Consider the following 18,618-nt stretch of genomic DNA (forward strand, 5'->3'; position numbering starts at 1 on the left):
CGCCCCGCCTGCCCCACCCCCATTCTGATGGCAAAAAAATGTGTAAAAATGTCTGAAGGCACACCACGCATGCCTCATTGAAAACACCAGGATGCAAAAGTGGATGGAGTGTGTACAAACAGTATGCGCGTGCACACAACACACATGGACGCCCAACACATAAACACTCAGCACAACACAACAACACACATGCACACAGGGCTGCACACGCGTGCCCATGTTCCCGTTTCACGCCCAGAGTGGGGAGAGGAGCAGAAACACTCCGGTGTGCACAGCGCCCTCAGCTGCAGGGCCTGCGGGGTCCCGTCCACACACTCCTGCACCTCCTGGGGCTCCCCAGACAACTTCTCCCCCAGCCACGTGTGCAGCATGGGGACTCAGGTGCCGCACCCTGTCCCACCTCCGCTTTCCGTGTCTTTCCCCTCCCTGTGCCCTTGGGGCTCCCTGGCAGGAGGAATCCTGTGCAGTGCCCTCCCCAAGGGGCTGCTCAAGTGGACATGGGAGGTTTTCCAGAATTCAAACAAGGGGCTGAGGCCAGATGACGGCATCCAGCTGGGAAAAAGAGTGTGTGGCTTTTGGGTGTAAGATGGTCAAGGATGCCTCTCCCTGGCTGCTGGGCCAGGCCCGAAGCCGTCTCTGGCCCTGTGTGCTCCGAGAGGGGCCAGGGCAGCGGCACTCACCGTACTCCTCTCCCCGCAGGATTTCGGGGGCGATGTAATTTGGGGTTCCGCAGAAAGTGCTCGTTGTGTCGCCAGGGCCCAGGCCTTCCTGTGGGGGCAGAGTTACTGGGAGAGGGTTCTTGTAGACACTATCCCGCGGGAGAGGCGCCCCGAGACGCACACTCGGGATGGCCGGGGGAGGCGGCCCGAGGCACGCACCTTGCACATGCCGTAATCTGTGAGCTTGATGTGCCCATCCGCGTCCAGGAGGACGTTGTCCAGCTTCAGGTCCCTGTAGATGATCCCCCTCTCGTGCAGGAAGTTGAGGGCGATGCAGATCTCGGCCGCATAGAACCTGGGGGTGGGGATGCCGTCATGGGGGCAGTGCCTGTGCCAGAGGCTGTGCCAACAGCTCCAGCCTGGGGGCCACACACTCCCGTTTGCCCCACCACGGGCCCGGCATCCTCTCAATGACCAGGCCCAGGATTTGAAAGTGCAGTGCACAGGGCCAGGGAGGGAAATGCCAATGAAAGCTCCAGGACACCACCCCATGAGCCTTAGGATGGCCTGCTGTCAAAGACACAGAGAATGATGTGGCAGCCTCCACAAGGGGAGGAGTGAGCAAATAACACGATGGCTTCCACACGGGGAAGACCGGAGCCACGGCACGTTGTGGTAGCAGTGCAGAACAGCGCCGCTGCTGCAGAAGACAGTCCGGCAGGTCCTTGAAAATTAAACACGGTGCCAGGCTTGGTGGCTCATGCCTGTAATCCCAGCACTTTGGGAGGTCGAGGCAGGCAGATCACCTGAGGTCAGGAATTCAAGACTAGCTTGGGCAACATGGCGAAACTCCGTCTCTACTAAAAATACAAAAAAATTAGCCGGGTGTGGTGGCGCACACCTGTAGTCCCAGCTACTCTGGGGGCTGAGGCAAGAGAATCAATCACTTGAACCCGGGAGGTGGAGGCTGCAGTGAGCTGAGATCGCACCACTGCATTCCAGCCTGGGTGACAGAGCGAGACTCCACCAAAAAAAAAAAAAAAAAAATTAAACATGACTTTTTTTTTTTTTTTTTTGAGACAGAGTTTCACTCTGTCACCCAGGCTGGAGTGCAATGGCACGATCTCGGCTCACTGCAAGCTCCGCCCACGGGTTCACGCCATTCTCCTGCCTCAGCCTCCCGAGGAGCTGGGACTACAGGCGCCTGCCACCACACCCGGATAACTTTTTGTATTTTTAGTAGAGACAGGGTTTCACTGTGTTATTTCACCGTGTTAGCCAGGATGGTCTTGATCTCCTGACCTCGTGATCCACCCACCTTGGCCTCCCAAAGTGCTGGGATTACAGGTGTGAGCCACCGCGCCTGGCCTAAATATGGAATTCTTATGTGGTTAGCAATTCAGTTTCTGGGCATATACCCCAAAGAGCCGGAAGCAGGGTGTTCAAGAGATTACTTCACACCCATGTTCACAGCAGCACTGTTCACCATGGCCAACATGTGGATGCCACTCAAGTGCCCCACCGAGGGATGGACGGATAAGCAAAGTGTGGCCCCTCCATTCAATGGGGCATTATCTAGCCTGAAAAAGAAAGGCAATTCTAAGACAGGCCACAGCACGGATGAACCTTGAGGATGCTATGCTCAGGAAAATGAGCCACCAAAGGACCAACACTGTGATTCCACTCCGACGAGGTCCCTAGAGTCCTCGAATCAGAGGGACAGAAAGTGGGACGTGCCCGTCTGGGGTGAGGATGTGAGGCTGGGGCGGGGGACAGGGAGGGAGTGTCTGATGGGCTGAGCTTCAGCAGGGAAGAGGAGCATGCTCTGGAGATGAGACGGGGGCTGGCGGTGGCTGCAAAGCATGGGGTGCTTTCAACGCCACTGAACTCCATGCCCCAAAATGCTACCTTTTATGTTGTGTGTATCTTGCCACAGTTTTTAAAAACAGCCTTGTGGGAAGTGTACTGTTCTAGATTTATTGCCTACTGTCCTATTGCCAGAAAGAATCTAAGGTGACTCACAAAACTGCCTGGAACGTTCTTAAGCAAGGAAATGAGGAAAAGGAGAAACTACAGAAGACAGGAAAGGTCCAGGCAGCTGAAATAAGCCCCCAAACGGTCCTGGAGGCCCTGCGGCTGCCAGGGGAGGCCCAAAGATATCAGAGATGAAAGGGAGGGGCAGGGAGGAGTCTCTCAGGTCCCTCTAGAAACAGACCCCTCTCGTTCTGCTCCTAACGCTGAGTAAATGCTGGCCATACTGTGCCACTAACAGGGTGAAGAGCAGAACCAGGGCAGAGCCACCACAAACGCGGCACAATCCCAGCAGACTCTCACTTCTCTCGGACGAGGCACGGTGCTGCTTCGGGGTGGGGCCCAGGGGACTGGTCTGAGGCACCATAACTCAGGAGACCTCCCAAATGTTGTGACTCCGGAGCAAATATGGAATGTGTCACAATGCGGGGGACGTCACACTGTGGGGAACACGGTGCCCTCTGCCATCCTACCTGGACCTCCCTCCCTTGAGCTCCCTGCTGACCGCTGGAGAAGGTCCCCGGCCCCCTCCACGCGCACCCACACCCCCCGGTCATACCCCCTCCGTGCACACCCACCCAGCCACCCCACCACGCACCTACCCAGCCAACCTCCTCCGCACACACCCACCCAGCCCCCCTCCGCGCGCACCCACCCGTCCCCCGCTCCGCGCGCACCCACCCAGCCCCCCTCCGCGTGCATCCACCCGGCCCCCCTCCACGCGCACCCACCTGGCGTGCTCCTCAGGGAGCTTCCTCTGCCTCTGCATGTGGAACATCAGGTCCCCGCCATTGACGTACTCAATGACCAGGAACAGCCTGCAGGGAGAGAGGCGCCGGAGGCTGCAGTCACCTCGGCAGACGGCGGCCTCCTTAGACAGAAGCCCCCACAGAAGCGGCCTTCGTGGGCCCGAACCCTCCTGCAGGTTCAGTCTTGCAAAGAGCAAAGAGCAGCAGGACCACCCTGGCAGCAGAGAGGGGCTGGTGGGGACAGGCTGCGGGGTGGCTCGTGAAGGCGGCAGGTGAGGGAGTCGTGCAGGGGCCTCGCCGGCCTTCGCTCTTGGCCACTGTGTGTGGACTTGGGAAGTGTGGGTGGGCCCCAGAATGAAGGAGGTGGCCTGTCACCAGGTGGGAGTGGAGGTGGCTTGGACCAGGGCTGGGGGCTGGGACAGGATCTGCTGGGGGCTGGAGCGAGGCGGTTTCTCGCATGGGGACAGCACCGCAGGTCCCGGGTGGGGTGGCCTCAAGGCCTGATTTCATCGCTGTGAGGCTGAGGAGTCCGCCAGCCCTCCAAGGGGACAAGCTGGGGTCAGGGAGAGGCCAGGTGGGAAGTGGCATCCCGGTTTCGCAGACGTGATCATATGATTTTAAAAGATCCGCGGATGTCATCAGGACCAGGCAGGCCCTTCCCGTCTCAGGGACTGGGCCACGTGGTTTCTCTTCCTAATAAGGTATTTTCCTACATTTCATGAGACTCAATTTTCAAAATTAAATTCTCATACAATCTCCCAGAAATACCCTGTGGCGGGTTTGTAGGTCAGCGGCTCCTCTGGCACCTGAATTGTTTATTTGCTTCGGACTGGTGGCTGCTCCTGGCTGCCCCTCGTGGAGCGGGGAGTGAAGGAGGGAAGTGTGTGGCGACTCTGCCCGTTTCCCTCGATCCCACACAAGTTCCCACACCACTGCCACTGTTACGCCTCAAGGCACCTGTCCCTGCTCCTGCCGTCCACGAGCTCCCAGAATTAAGCCAGAGAGGACAGAGGCCAGTTTACACAGGGCAGGTGAACTGGCTGCAAATAATCTGTGAAGTTTCTGATTGGAAACAAACTCCTAAAAATCAAAAGAGCCCTGGGCCCCGAGTGAGGAGCTGGAGAGACGTCCACGTGGCCAACTGGGCATCCTGAAGAACAAGCCGCGCCTTTGGGGAGCGGCTGGGGAAGGGAGTGGCTGGGAAAGGCTCGTTCCTTGGCTTTTGTTGTCTCCCCTGCCTCCAATGGATGTGCCTGGAAATTCTCTGGTAACCTGGCCCTTGTCCTTGGGGACTCGCTGGTCCACTGCTGCCTGTTTTGTAAATAAAGTTTTATTGGAATGAGGCTACGCTCACTGGTGCGTCTATTATCTATGTCTGCTTTCCAGCCACTGTGGCAGAGGCAGTTGCTAACAGAGACCCTGTGGCCGCAAAGCCAAAAATGTCTACTCTCGGGCCCTTCAAGAAAAAGTTTGCCAATCCCCGGTATAAACAAAATAGCAATGACAGAAACAGCAGCTCTGAGGGTGCCCTCAATGTGCAGGAACGTCCTCAGTGCACCCGTGGAGGGACTCGTTTAGTCATGTCAACTCCACGGGACGAAGCTCCATGAAGGCCTCCAACCCCTGGAGGACACCCACGACCTAAGAGTCGGTCAGAAAACTTTAAGAAAGAATTTATTCAAAACCCTTAGAGTGCCCGGGCACGGTGGCTCACGCCTGTAATCCCAGCATTCTGGGAGGCCGAGGCAAGCAGATCACCTGAGGTCAGGAGTTCGAGACCATCCTGGCCAACATGGTGAAACCCCCGTCTCTACTAAAGATACAAAAATTACCCAGGGCTGGTGGTGTGCACCTGTAATCTCAGCTACTCAGGAGGCTGAGGGCAGGAGAATCGCCTGAACCCAGGAGGCAGAGGCTGCAGTGAGCTGAGATTGTGCCACTGCACTCCAGCCTGGGCGACAGAGCAAGACCCCGTCTCAAAGAATAAAATAAAAATACAAAAAACCACAAAAACCCTTAGGGTGACTTCACCGCACATTTTTTGCCACCAGGAGTTACACGCCCCAATGGGTGCTGGTCCCTTCCACCTGTCCCCCCGAGAGGAGTCACGTTCACCCCAACAGTGCTGCTGCGGCACCTGGGAAAGGCCTCCACGGCCTCTGTGGGTTCATCCTAACTTTAAGCTATCACGGCCCATAGGACAGAGACAAAGCCAATGCCATTTCCAGAGAAAATAAAGAAATAAATGAATTCTAGAGAAAAGCATCAATACAATGCCTCAGGAGGCTGAGAGAATTTGGGGGACATTTAAATACTTAGAGAGGTAGAGGCGGAGGCCGCTTCCTCTTCCTCTCCAGAGAAAAGCCAATCACGGGAACTGTGCTGAAAGCCATTTCTCTCTGCCTAAGGCCTAGGACCCAGGCAGCTTGCTGAGGAAGCAATTTATTTAATTTGCAACTGCTCAAGCTGCAATGACGGTGGGGTTTTTTTGTCTACAGAAAAATCTTAATGCTACTTTTAACATTTCTTCAGAGCAAAAACCCACCAGGACAATCTGGTGTCAATTCACTCTAAGGCGACTCTGCGTGACACAAGCTGAGCCGGCTGCTGACAAGACGTCTGGAACCACGGCTGAGCATGCTCTGAGCCCACTCTTCTCCTCATGCTGGTGGTGTGCACCTGTAATCCACATGGGCTCAGCCCACTTGGGTGCCCCGCAGGCGCCGTCCTGCATAGAGGCTCTCAAGCAGGGGCGCAAGGCCAGGCCAGGGGGCGTGTGTGGCTTCACCCATAGCCCCTCAGTGACACGCACAGTCCTGACCCCAAGGGACGCTGGGAAGCACAGCCTAGGGGGGTGCTGAAGCTGCCCCTCCGTGTCCTGGTAGCCACACTCGCCATGTCATGGCCTGGGGGCACTGGGGATGCCCCTCCCATGTTTGCAAGGGGAGAGGAGCAAGTAGAGCCCAAGCGGAGGTGGGAGGCGGGAGGCGGGACTCATGAGACACGGGCCCTCAGGGCTGTTTTTCTGAGACAAGATCTCACTCTGTCACTCAGGCTGGAGTGCAGTGGTGTGATCATGGCTCACTGCAGCCTCGACCTCCCAGGCTCAGGCAATCCTCCCACTTCAGCCTCCCGAGGAGCTGGGACCACGGGCTCGCACCACCACTGCCAGCTGATTTTTAAATTTTTTGTAGAGACAGGGTCTCAAGATATTTCCCAGGCTGGTCTTGAACCCCTGGCCTCAAGTGATCCTCTGGCCTCAGCCTCCCAAAGGGCTGGGATTACAGGTGTAAGGCACTGCACCTGCCTGTCCGCGATACTTAATCAAATACACAAATGTGAAGAATGCCAGCAAAAATGGATTCATCAACAATCAAAGACAAAGTGCAGCTCTCAGGAACCAGGCTAGACTCCGACCGCAGCCGGATCCAGTCCCCAACCCTGCCCTGGAACCGGCACCATCCAACAGACATGGGAAGTGGAGGGACAGTGGCCGCAGGGGGATGCTGGACGCTCACAAAACCTCCTAGGGGCGGCCAGGGGCTGGGGGAAGCTCACAAAACCTCCTAGGAGGTGGGCCCTGTCCTTGGTGCCGCCCCCTCCTCGCCACTCCCCCCACCCCCTCCAGGAACGCGAAGTGCCCGGCTCAGAGGGAGGAACCAGAGCCCTCTCCTGGAGGCACAGGAGACGCTGCCCTGAGAGTCAAGTAGTAACCAGATGGGTCCGGGTGGGCCGCCACCACGTGTGTACAGAAAGTTCTGGTGAACACGGCCACACGCGTCCCTTCACACAGTGTCTAAGGCTGCTTCTGTTTTAGAACGCATAGTTACCACAGAGGCTGCACGGCCCACAAAGGTGGAAATATTTACTGCCTGACCCTTTAAGACGACCTTTGCTGACTGCTGGTGCGGCCCTCAGTAAGTGTCAGTCTCCAAGTCCCTCTGTGTTAACGCACTTGACCCCATCACCAGGAAGTAAGTTCAGCCCTCGCCGTTTTACAGATGGGGAAGCCGAGGCACAGACAGGTTGGGGGACATTCTCTGGCTCACACAGCTCCTGGCTTGTCAGACCCAACATCAGACGACTCGGGTGGGCCCAGAACCCTCACTTGGAAACCCCACTTTCAGGTCCTGTCCCCACCTCACAGCGGATATCACAGCGGTGACAGCACTGTCATTACAGATTCCTGACTCGGAGAGCAGGACGGACATTAAAGCTCTGAGGAAGACGCCAGCAGATGAGCAAAGGCAGTAAAGCTCAGTCCACAGAAGGATTTTACTTCGTCCAAAGAAATCTACTGGTGGGGATGCTGGCAGGCCTCGGATTTCTCCATCGAGGATAAAATGCCAGAAAGTGCCCGGGAAATGCACTTGAGCACTGGAGGGCAGTGTGTCCCAGCGACAATGGGACTCACGTGCAAAGGCGAACACGGGTGTCCTCAACATGAAAGGACGCATGGGAGGCAGCCCCTCACCTTCCTGGAGCCAGGAGACACGGCCTGGGGTGAAGCTGAGCAAAGGAGAAGGCAAGGCAGGGTGCAGCCGTGGGACTGGGTGAGAACACCCCGCCTCGGCAGGGTAAGGTTCACATCACGAAAGCCAGGGCAGAGCGAGGCAGCTGCCCTCCACGACACCCAAGGCCCAGCCATCGCATAGGGATCCCGCCAAGAGGTAATAACGCGATTTAGAATGTTCCTGGGAATTGAAAAATTAGGAAAATTTAAAAATCCAATGAAGCTTGTACAGGAAAGGGAAGCTAGAGATCAGACGCCAGAGTGTGCAGGGAACGCTCACTGTTTTAGGCTGCCTCAGCATCCATTCTGGATCTAAGCTGGACTTTCTCCTACCAGAAGCAGGGCTGTCACCACGACAGTTTCCAGTTCCACATCCCCCCATTCCTCGAGCTGGCCCACCCAGACACCCACCCTATGCAACTGCCCCCTGGTGACCTCCCTGCAGCCCCGCTGATACCATGCCCAACATGGACTGAGCAGCCACACTGCAGAGTCCCCCCCCAGCCACAGTGTGGCACCACGGAGCTCAGGCCTGCTTGCTTTAAGTCCACCAGTTAAAACTTCCCATGGGAAACCTGTGTGCAGAACACCCTGGACCCAATAAAGGGTTGGCCCAGGGGTCCCCGTCTCTCTTTACGCTCCCTGGCCTCCCAGCAGGTTGTGTACCCCCAAGGCCTGTGGGTGACAAAACTTGTGTTTCCATCCTGTCTCTCTTGATCACTGGAGTAATAGCTCTGTGTCCTAAAGATTCTAAACTAAAACAATATGAATATCAACAAAAAAAATCCTAAATAAAATATTAGCAAATTGAATTCAGAAGCACATTAACAGAGTAGCACACTAAGACAGGGCATGATTTTCCTCAGGAATCTAAGGATGGTTCAATACCAGCAGCTACATTACGATGACACTATTCATTCCAGGAGGCCCTAAGGAGTAAAAATCTTAACAATGATCTCCACAAATGGCAAGGAGGCCTCTGAACAACTTGCAGTGTTCTTTCTTTTTTTGAGATGGAGTCTCGCTCTCTCTCCCAGGTTGGAGCGCAGTGGCGCAATCTCCGTTCACTGCAAGCTCCGCCTCCCGGGTTCATGCCATTCTCCTGCCTCAGCTTCCCAAGTAGCTGGGACTACAGGCACGCACCACCACGCCTGGCTAATTTTTTTTTTTTTGTATTTTTAGTAGAGACAGGGTTTCACCGTGTTAGCCAGGATGGTCTCAATCTCCTGACCTCGTGATCTACCCACCTCAGCCTCCCAAAGTGCTGGGATTACAGGCGTGAGCCACCGCGCCCGGCCTCAGTGTTCTTTCTTGATAGCAAAATAGAAATGGGTGGAAAGTCCCTTAATAGGACAAGTCACACCTCTGCATGCAGTTATCAGTCGTCTCTCAGCTTCACGCTGCTGCTCAGCCTTTCTAGAACCTTCTCCCAGTGGCTGGAGGCTGAGAGGCTGTATGTATCATTGCCAGGGCCTTTGCCAGCAGAAGGTGTCCTCAGAGACCAGATGATGGGCCCAGGAACTGGGAGGGTCCATTCCTGTCTCCAACAGCTCAGGCAGGGGCAGCTCCTCTGTGGGCTCCAGAACCCAGTTCAATGGCTGCAGGCAGAGCCCCTGTCTTTCCTCTCCCTTGTGGTCCTCCCAACACCCTTTGCACATGCCAGGACAAATGCTGCCTGCCCAAGATGGGTAAATGCTTCCGTTCTGCCTTGAGGATGGCACCATGTTTCCAGTGCAAAGTGTTCCAGCTGGGGTCAGGAATAGGACAGGGCCGTCTGGTGTCGACGTCACCCCAGTGAGGCAGGTGCTGGCCACTGTCATCAGAGAGGAAGATGAACAGAGACGGCACGACCTGGGTGCAGCAGCTGAGGTGGGTGATGCTGCCCCACCTGCAGATGTTAACCCTGTGCATCCAAGCCCCAGAAAACCACCTGAAAGTTACTACAAGGAAGAGAACTCAGAAGCCATGGGGCCCACAGTTACCATGCAGAGACCAAGCTGCCTGCTGCTGGATGCTCTGAGAGAAGAAAAAAGACCTCGTTTATAACAGAAATGAGATGAAACACTCAAGACAAAATTAAACAAGGAAGTGGCCAGGCACTGTGGCTCACACCTGAAATGCCAGCACTCTGGGAAGCTGAGGTGGGAGAATTGCTTGAGCCCAGGAGTTTGAGACCAGACTGGGCAACATAGCAAGACCCCCATCTGTAAAAATAATAATAATTAGACAAGGAAGTGAAAAAAACCACATGAAGACTTCAAGAGTCTCCTGAAAGAGGATGTGAGTGAATGAAAAGGTAAACCAGGTTCCTGAATGGGAAGATCCAACACTAGAAGGACGTCAATTTCACCCCAGGTAATGTGTAAACTTAACAAATCCCAGTGAAAATGCCAGTTTCAGGCCGGGCTCAGTGGTTCACACCTGTAATCCCAGCACTTTGGGAGGCCCAGGCAGGTGGATCACTTGAGGTTGGGAGTTTGAGACAAGCCTGGCCAACATGGTGAAACCCCGTCTCTACTAAAAATACAAAGATTAGCTGGGTGTGGTGGCAGGGGCCTGTAATCCCAGCTACTCAGGGGGTTGAGGCATGAGAATTGCTTGAACCCAGGGGGCGGAGGTTGCAGTGAGCCAAGATTGCGCCACTGCACTCCAGCCTGGGTGACAGAGCAAGACCCCTTCTCAAAAAGAAAAGAAAAGAAAAGAAAATCCCAGTTTCTTTTTCTTTCTGGAGGCAGACGGGTTGATTATAAAGTCCACATGGAAAAATAAACAAGAGAAAAGGAAAAACAAAAGGCAAAACTGTCCGGATGGTAACGCTGGTTAGTCCAGGGTCTTTGGAGTGCGGACGAAGGTTCTTTCCTGCACGTTAAAATGGGATACAAGTTTAGAAAGAGGCTCTTCTTTTACGTGGTCTCTGCCGTGATCTAGTAGTTAAGCAGCAAAGGCACAATTTCAGGACTGGTCCTGAAAGTTCCTTCAACTAAGGACACCCCAGGTGGCTCCAGGGCTGCCACCCCTATCCCTGCCCATCCTAGGAACCACGCAGGGCGCAGTGGCATGGGACATTCGGGTCTGGATGGAGAAGGGGAGACGCCATGACCTCATCTCTGCTCACTACTGGCAAAATCATCTCCAAGCCTGCAGTGGAGGTCCCCCAGTCCTAACGTGACCCTGAATGGCAATGACACCTGCCCCCGACCTGTTCTAAGAGCGGCCGGTGCCTCCCGATTAGAACTACAGACAACGCATCCTTTTCTCCCATGTTCTGCACAGCCCCGTGTGGCCTGCGACACCAAATCAGGAAATAGCAGGGGCCCCTGTACGCTGCAGGTGTGTCCCAGAGCCCATGTCCTGGGGGTCCCCAAGGGCCCTTCACTGCCCAGGGCTCTGGGATGATGCACGCGCAGCTGTCCACAGTGTTCCTGAAGAGTGCAGGACGCCCTAGCAATGCAAAAGGCAAACCAAGCCCCTGGCTCCTGCCAGGCCCCTGATGCTGGGAAGAGCCCCTTCTCCCATGCACAGCCTTGTGGGGGCCATGGGCCCAAGCGTCCTGCTCCGGAAGTGCTAGGGTTTAGGGTGGCACTTTTACCATTTTAGGCAACCCCGATGAAAAGTGAGCAAATCAGGGGGCTGCTGAGCCGTCACCGTGTGTCGGCAGAACAAAGGCTGAGGCGGCTGTGCCCACGCTGGGCCCTACGGGTGTCAGTCAGCATCTCTCCTTCTGTTCTGAGCTCCCGTGACTCCAGCACACGGATGGGTTTTGAAAGGGAGGTGACTCACGTTCCCAAAGAAGAGGCACCTGCCCTTCCCAAGGTCGCGGCCGAGGCTGTCCTTGCTGTGGCATCCACTGAGCCCTTCCCTCTACTGCCCCCACCCCCACGGCGGCGCCTCCTCCTGCAGCCCTGAGGAGGCAGCACCCCTGAGGAGGCAGCACCCCAGGGTCAGACCCCGTCACACCCTCACCTCTTTCTCACACACCCACAACCACAACCACCCCCGGGGGGCGTCTCCATCCCAGGCCACAGCACCCCCGAGTCCTCCACATCCAGGCTGGCCCCGCCCTGTGCCTGTCTGGCCAGCACTGCCCTGACTTCTGGGAACCAGGGTGACTCCCCCACATGGGGACAGGCCCCTCCTCCCCACCCCCTAGGGCCTCCCTCCAGGCCATGACAGGCCCAGCAGGTCCCTCTGGCTTCTGCAGCCCAGATCCTACTCCCCACACGAGTTCCTGCCCAACATCAGCACTGCACTGAGAATCCCTGGGGCCTCCGAGTCCCAGGGCCTCTTGGCCAAGTCCAGCTTCAAAAGCCCCTGGCACCTTCAGGCCTGGTTCTCTTCCGTCCCTGACACACACCATTACCCTCGTCCTTCCCACAGGCCTGTCTCCCATGAGCCCCTCCCATGTGACCCAACCCTTGCCTGCCCCCCTCTCTCCACGGAGTCCCACTCTGCTCCCTGCGGGCCCTCCCTGGTTGCCACGCCTCCTGACGCAGGTGACCAGTTCCAGGGATGTCACTCTCTGCTGTTAGTAAAGCTGTCTCCCTCTCCAGAGCGTCGGGCAGGTTTCAAAGCATAACTGAAAAACAGACACACATACACACACAGTGCTGGGCGAAGTGCTCTTCACGTCTAGAAGTCACTTTGACCAAGAAGAGCTTACTCAAGTGTCTCGGTCAGTGCACGGCCTGAGAAGCACTTCCACAGATAAGCAAGGGTGTGTGTTTGTTCTTCTTAAAGAAACACATTCTGAGTGTGAATGAGTGTAAAATAATCAACCGTGGCAAACAGTAAGAGGTTTTATTTTAGAACAGCGAGTCAATGGGCGTATTTTAAGGGTAGTTTGCTCACCTACCATCTGAGATCACCGTGCCTTAGTGAGAAAGTGTCCTCAGACTCCAGTTGAATGGGGCGGGGGACGCTGAAAGTAGTCATTTCAGCTAAATCTCTAGTTACCCGGTTTTCCTGAAATAGCTTAAACTGAAGCGATTTCTCATTTTGGAGACTTTATGGCTCATTTTAATTTTGGCTGCTGTTTGGAAAAGGTGGGCTGTCTGTGTAGATATGGGGTATGGTTTGTCCGTAAAGCAGGTGTTTATTGTGTCTTAAAAATGCGAATGAATTGTTTCTCTCCACCTGTACACACGAGGTGAGACTAATGTTGAACTGTAACATTCAGGAATTCCCTGTAGCCGCCCAGTGGACACGAACATGGCTGGCCAGAAGAGGCAAGACCAGATTTGGAGTGGAAAGAAAGCAATTCTGATTCTTCTCCACTCACAGACCCTTTATGGGAACCAAACTTGCGTGGAAACCTCTGCAGTATCATTGGCCAGGTTTCCCCTGGATGTGGCCTGGGAGCTGTGAGGCCGCCCAGAGCAAAGAGGTGTCCTCTTCTGCGTGTTATTCACCTGGCCCTCAGCAAGGGGCCCACGCGAAACCTCAGCTGGATGTTCCAGCAGAACCAACGCACAAAGAGAAAGTCCCCATAAAACCTGCAGTCACCTCCAGTGACCAGGGAGCAGAGGCGGCGCAGCCGAACACACCCACCTGGGCCAGGCCAGACTTTTCTGCCACCCGGACGCATGGCCGCCTTGCCGATGTTGGCTTTGCTTCATGTGGGTGTCTGGTGCTGTGCAGTTGGTAAGGATTTGTGGGCAGTTTTCACAGCCCCCCAGCTATTGGACTAAGGCAGCTGCCGGTCCTCCCCCCAACCCGGAGCTCACCCCATTTCTACTAAAAATACAAAAAATGAGCCGGGCATGGTGGCGGCGCCTGTAGTCCCAGCTACTCAGGAGGCTGAGGCAGGAGAATGGCGTGAACCTGGGAGGTAGAAGTTGCAGTGAGCCGAGATCGCGCCACTGCACTCCAGCCTGGGTGACAGAGCAAGACTCTGCCATCTCAAAAAAAAAAAAAGGCAAAAAAGTCAGACATGCATAGGAATTATTCCCAACTGTCAATGCCAAATGCTCCCACAGGACGGTGACTGGTGCCGCTGCGGGGATCCCACAGACACCCCACAGATGACAATTCTTTAAGTTCGGGCTTACGCATCTGGGAACTTGTGACTTGAGAGAAGAGTCCAAAGACACAAGTGGAGAAGCTTTGGGCCACTCGGGGAAGTGAGGGTACGATATCGGACCCCTTTTACATCTACATCCCTACAAGTTCACATATGAAGACGAACCAAAGCAAAACAAAACCCTTCTTGGAACCTCACCATTCAGGAAGTGTTGGGGGACTGGGCTGCCTTCCCCTGGGCATATTCCAAAATCGCAAGGGATGGCAGTCGGGGCGGACAGAGGCCTGGAAACGCGCAATGGGAACACACAAAGGGAGGCATTGACTCGCTCCGGGGAAGCAGGGGAGCGGGAGGAAAGGGGACAGAGCCGTCAGGCGCAGGCGGCGCAGGCGGGGGGTGCCACGCTGAAGCACACGATGGGGCACTGGGGCCTGGTCACCACAAGCCTCGTCCACACGCACAGGAAGCTTGGAATTTACCCCAGAAGCAACTGGGGAGGAATCAGAGGAGCTTTGAGGCAGGAGAAAGACTTCAGATCTGTGTTTCTCAAATATGGCTCAGGCTCAACACGGGGAAGCCAACACTGGGGAGCCCTGGGGTCAGGTAGGGAGGGTGGGGGACCCTGAAACACACTGAGGAGGCGGAAGCAGCCAGAAAACAGGAACACTTGACCAGGGCGGCACCGCAGGTAGAGCAGGTCGGGAACGGCCAGGTCACGCTGGCTCTTCCGACAGACAGACAGGTGGCTGCCGAGCACAGGCAAGAACAGGACCCTGCGGTCAGGAGAGCCGAGAGTGCAGCGGAGGAGCGCAAGTCGCCAGACGTACAGCTAAGAACCGAGCAGCAGAGGTTTGCACCCAGGGCCTGGGACCGCTGTGCTTAGGAAGCCCGGCCCGCAAAGCTTGCCCGCAGCTGGGGCTGGGAACATGAACTGCAAACAGTTCCCTACATGGATATAACATGCTTCTGCATGACCGCCAGGCAGAGTGGTGGACACCTGTAATCTCAGCACTTCGGGAGGCTGAAGCAGGAGCCCAGGAGTTTGAGACCAGCCTGGGGCGACAGAGCAAGACCCTATCTTTATTAAAAAAACAAAAACAAAAATAAACTCTGGAGGCGGGGCACAGTCACTCATGCCTGTAATCCCAGCACTTTGGGAGGCCGCAGAGGGCAGATGGCTTGAGGTCAGGAGTTCGAGACCCGCCTGGCCAACACAGATTACTAAAAATACAAAAATTAGCCAGGTGTGGTGGCAGGTGCTTGTAATCCCAGCTACTCGGGAGGCTGAGGCAGGAGAATCACTTGAACCCAGGAGGTGGTGACTGTAGTGAGCCGAGATGGTGCCACTGCACTCCAGCCTGGGTGATAGAGTGAGACTCCATCTCAAAAACAAGAAAAGCACATAAAAAAAAAGCTTTGGAATAAGAGTTGCTTGCTGTGCCCAAATTGTGTGTGCCTGAACAGGATGCCTTACGCTCGTGATGGTGACTTCAACGGTCACCTTGACTGGGCACGGGACGCCCTAGTAGCTGGCTGTACATGACTTCTGGGCGTGCCTATTGAGGGGGCTTCTGGAAGAGCAAGCAGACGGCCCTCCCTGAAGTAGACTGGCATCATCCAGGCCCCTGGGGGCGTGAAGAGAACAAGAAAGAGGAGGAAGCCTGCGTTTCCCTGACTACCGAGCTGTCCACCTTCTGGCCCCTTGCTCCTGGCTCTGAGGCCTTCAGACCCGGACTGGAATCGACCCCATCAGCTCCTGGCTCTCAGGCCTTCAAGCTGTGCCACTGGCTCTCCTGGGCCTCCAGCCTGCAGATGGCGGATTGTAGGATTTCTCAGCCTCCATAATCCCATGAACCAGTATCTTATAATAAATCTCTTTACACACACACACACACACGTGCACACAACTGGTTCTGTTTCTCAGGAGAACGCTGACTAACGCAATGCTGAACACCTGCTCTCCGCTGGGAGTATGGAATTTTGGTTCGTGTGCAGCCTGCATGACCAGCCCTTGACAAAAACCCTGAGTTGTCACAATTCATTGCTGGAGGAACTAGGAGAGGGCTCTTGGGAGCTCGTGACTGGTTTCTTCTGGAATTTTCCCCGTGTGCCTTTTTCCTTGGCCAAGCCTCCTTTATCTCCCCAGTGCAGTATGCCAGCTGTGGCCCCCAGTGCGGCCATATAACTGATCCCAGGAGTCCCAGCCAATCATCGAACCTGGGGATGGTCTTGAGGACTCAATGCAGAACATACTCAATAACTCTTCAAATAAACAAATCAGGTAGGTCAAAGTCAACTGGCCCCCAAAACTAAACAGAGCATACATTTAATATCCTAGATCACCAGCTTTCAAACGCATTCAAAGCCACAGAATTCCAATATATATAAAGCTTGAAGGTGAAGCTGTACATATTTTAATAAGCACAGAAATCCACCTCTTTTGCTTACTTTTGTAGCCCCAGCACCTGACCCAATGCCTGCACTCAGGGGGATACCTCCAGTAAGTATTTCATAAATGGAATTAAATAACTTCAGATCATGAAATGTACTTCATATGACACCAACCAAGGAGAACAACAAAGAGAGTCTGCTGGCCTGAAAACACCCGTACAGCAACTGGGAGAACCTTACAGGTGACAGTTGACACATCACACCAGACTCAGCTTCTGTGCAGTTCAAATCTGAAATCTGCAGAATATCAGAAACACCCTTCTTTTTCTTACCGACTTGTCGTCTGGAAGCAGGAGTGTAATCCGACCAGGAAGGGGTTGCTGGATGCCTGCTCAAACACGTGCTTCTCTGTCTGTACCCAGTCAATATCCTGAAATAGAAACCAGGGAGTGGTAATGAGGCTCCTGAATGCTCCTCACAGGCATCCTGGGCAAGGGGGAGGCAAGGGAGGAGTCTCTTTCCTCTGCTTTCGGGAAAACAATGCAGAGAGGAAAAGAAAACACCCATTAGGAACTGCATCACCACCATTGTCACCATCCACCCCACCTCTACCACCACCACCAGAACCATCATCATTGTCACCGTCACCACCACCGTCACACCACTGTCACCATACACCCCACCTCTACCACCACCACCATCATCATTGTCACTGTCACCATCACCACCACCGTCACACCACTGTCACCATACACCCCACCCCCACCCCCCACCATTGTCACTGTCACCATCACCGTCATCATTGTCACCATCCATCCCATCTCCACCCCACCATCATCACTGTTGCTGTCACCATCACCTTCACCACCACTGTCATCACCGTCACTGTCATCATCACCACCACCATCATCACCATCTGCATCATCACTGTCATCATCATCATCACCACCATCACCATTGTCACCATCTACCCCCACCACCATCATTGTCGCTGTCACCATCACCATCACCACCATCATCATTACCACCACCATCATCACCATCACAACTGTCATTGTCATCACCATCATCACCGTCATCACCACCACTATTGTCACCACCACTACCATCATCATCACCACCACCGTCATCCTCAATGTCAACACTACCACCATCAGTCATCACCATCACCATCATCACCACCGTCATCAACATCTTCATCATCACCACCATCACGTCATCACCACTACCATATCACTATCATCACCATCATCACCATCATCACCACCATCGTCATCACCATCCCCACCACAACTGTCATTGTCATCACCACTGCCATCATCACCGTCATCACCATCTCCATCATCACCACTGTCATCACCACCACCGTCATCACCACCACCATCATCATCACCACATCACCACGGCTATCATCACCACCGTCATCATCAAAGTCAACACTACCACCACCATCACGGTCATCACCATCACCATCATCACCACCGTCATCAACATCTTCATCATCACCACCATCATCACGTCATCACCACTACTATATCACCATCATCACCATCACCACCATCATCGTTACCAAAACCATCGTCGTCATCACCATCACCATCATCACCATCATCGTTACCATCATCATCACCATCACCGTCATCACCATCACCATCATCACCATCATCACCACCACCATCTTCACCACGATCACCAAAGCTACCAGCTCTGGCTGTATGCTGGCCTCTGGTGGTATACTGGCCTCTGGCCTCCGGGCTTTGCCATAACAGTTCCGGGAGGCAGGTATTATTATCTCCAGTTAGGACACAAGGAAACTGAGGTGGAGGGCTAAGCAGATTCCCCAAGGTCCCAGCGCTACCGAGTGATAAGCCCACACCCATCATCAGAGCACTAGCTCCGGCCCCACACCCATCGCCAGAGCACTAGCTCCAGCCACAGGGCTGTCACCCTCCCAATTCATGCTGCAGTTCAGCAAAATGCTGCAAGGTCAAAGTCAACTTTAGAGTCACAAAGACCCAACAGCTTGGTCTCATCTTGACCCCAGAAAGTAGAGCTGGACAAAGCTCTCAAGCCTTTCTAGGTCAACCCCTTGTCTTCGGGGTTAGAAAAATGACAGTGAAAGAAATGCGTCAAAATAGGCTGGAGTGCAGGGGTGTGATTACTGCTCACTGCAGCCTCGACCTCTGGAGCTCCAGCGATCCTCCCACCTCAGCCTCCAGAGGAGCTGGGGCCACAGATACAAGCCACACTCGGCAA

The 18,618-nt window shown here is 54.7% G+C and overlaps 1 protein-coding gene across 9 annotated transcripts in view; it reads right to left on the minus strand.

The window, feature by feature from the left end:
• The window catches only part of PRKCZ (protein kinase C zeta), a 136,379-nt gene that overhangs the window by 13,324 nt on the left and 104,437 nt on the right, over positions 1–18,618 (minus strand). For all 9 annotated transcript variants that reach the window (XM_054444169.2, XM_054444222.2, XM_054444177.2 and 6 more), the window contains 4 exons: positions 16,695–16,792; positions 3,422–3,508; positions 879–1,014; positions 681–768 (listed from right to left, as the gene is read on the minus strand). In XM_054444169.2, coding sequence (XP_054300144.1) covers positions 681–768; positions 879–1,014; positions 3,422–3,508; positions 16,695–16,792 — 409 coding nt within the window. The remainder of the gene's footprint in view (positions 1–680; positions 769–878; positions 1,015–3,421; positions 3,509–16,694; positions 16,793–18,618) is intronic.

This window comes from Pongo pygmaeus, chromosome 1 (genome assembly GCF_028885625.2).
Source record: "Pongo pygmaeus isolate AG05252 chromosome 1, NHGRI_mPonPyg2-v2.0_pri, whole genome shotgun sequence".
NCBI classification, from domain to species: domain Eukaryota; kingdom Metazoa; phylum Chordata; class Mammalia; order Primates; family Hominidae; genus Pongo; species Pongo pygmaeus.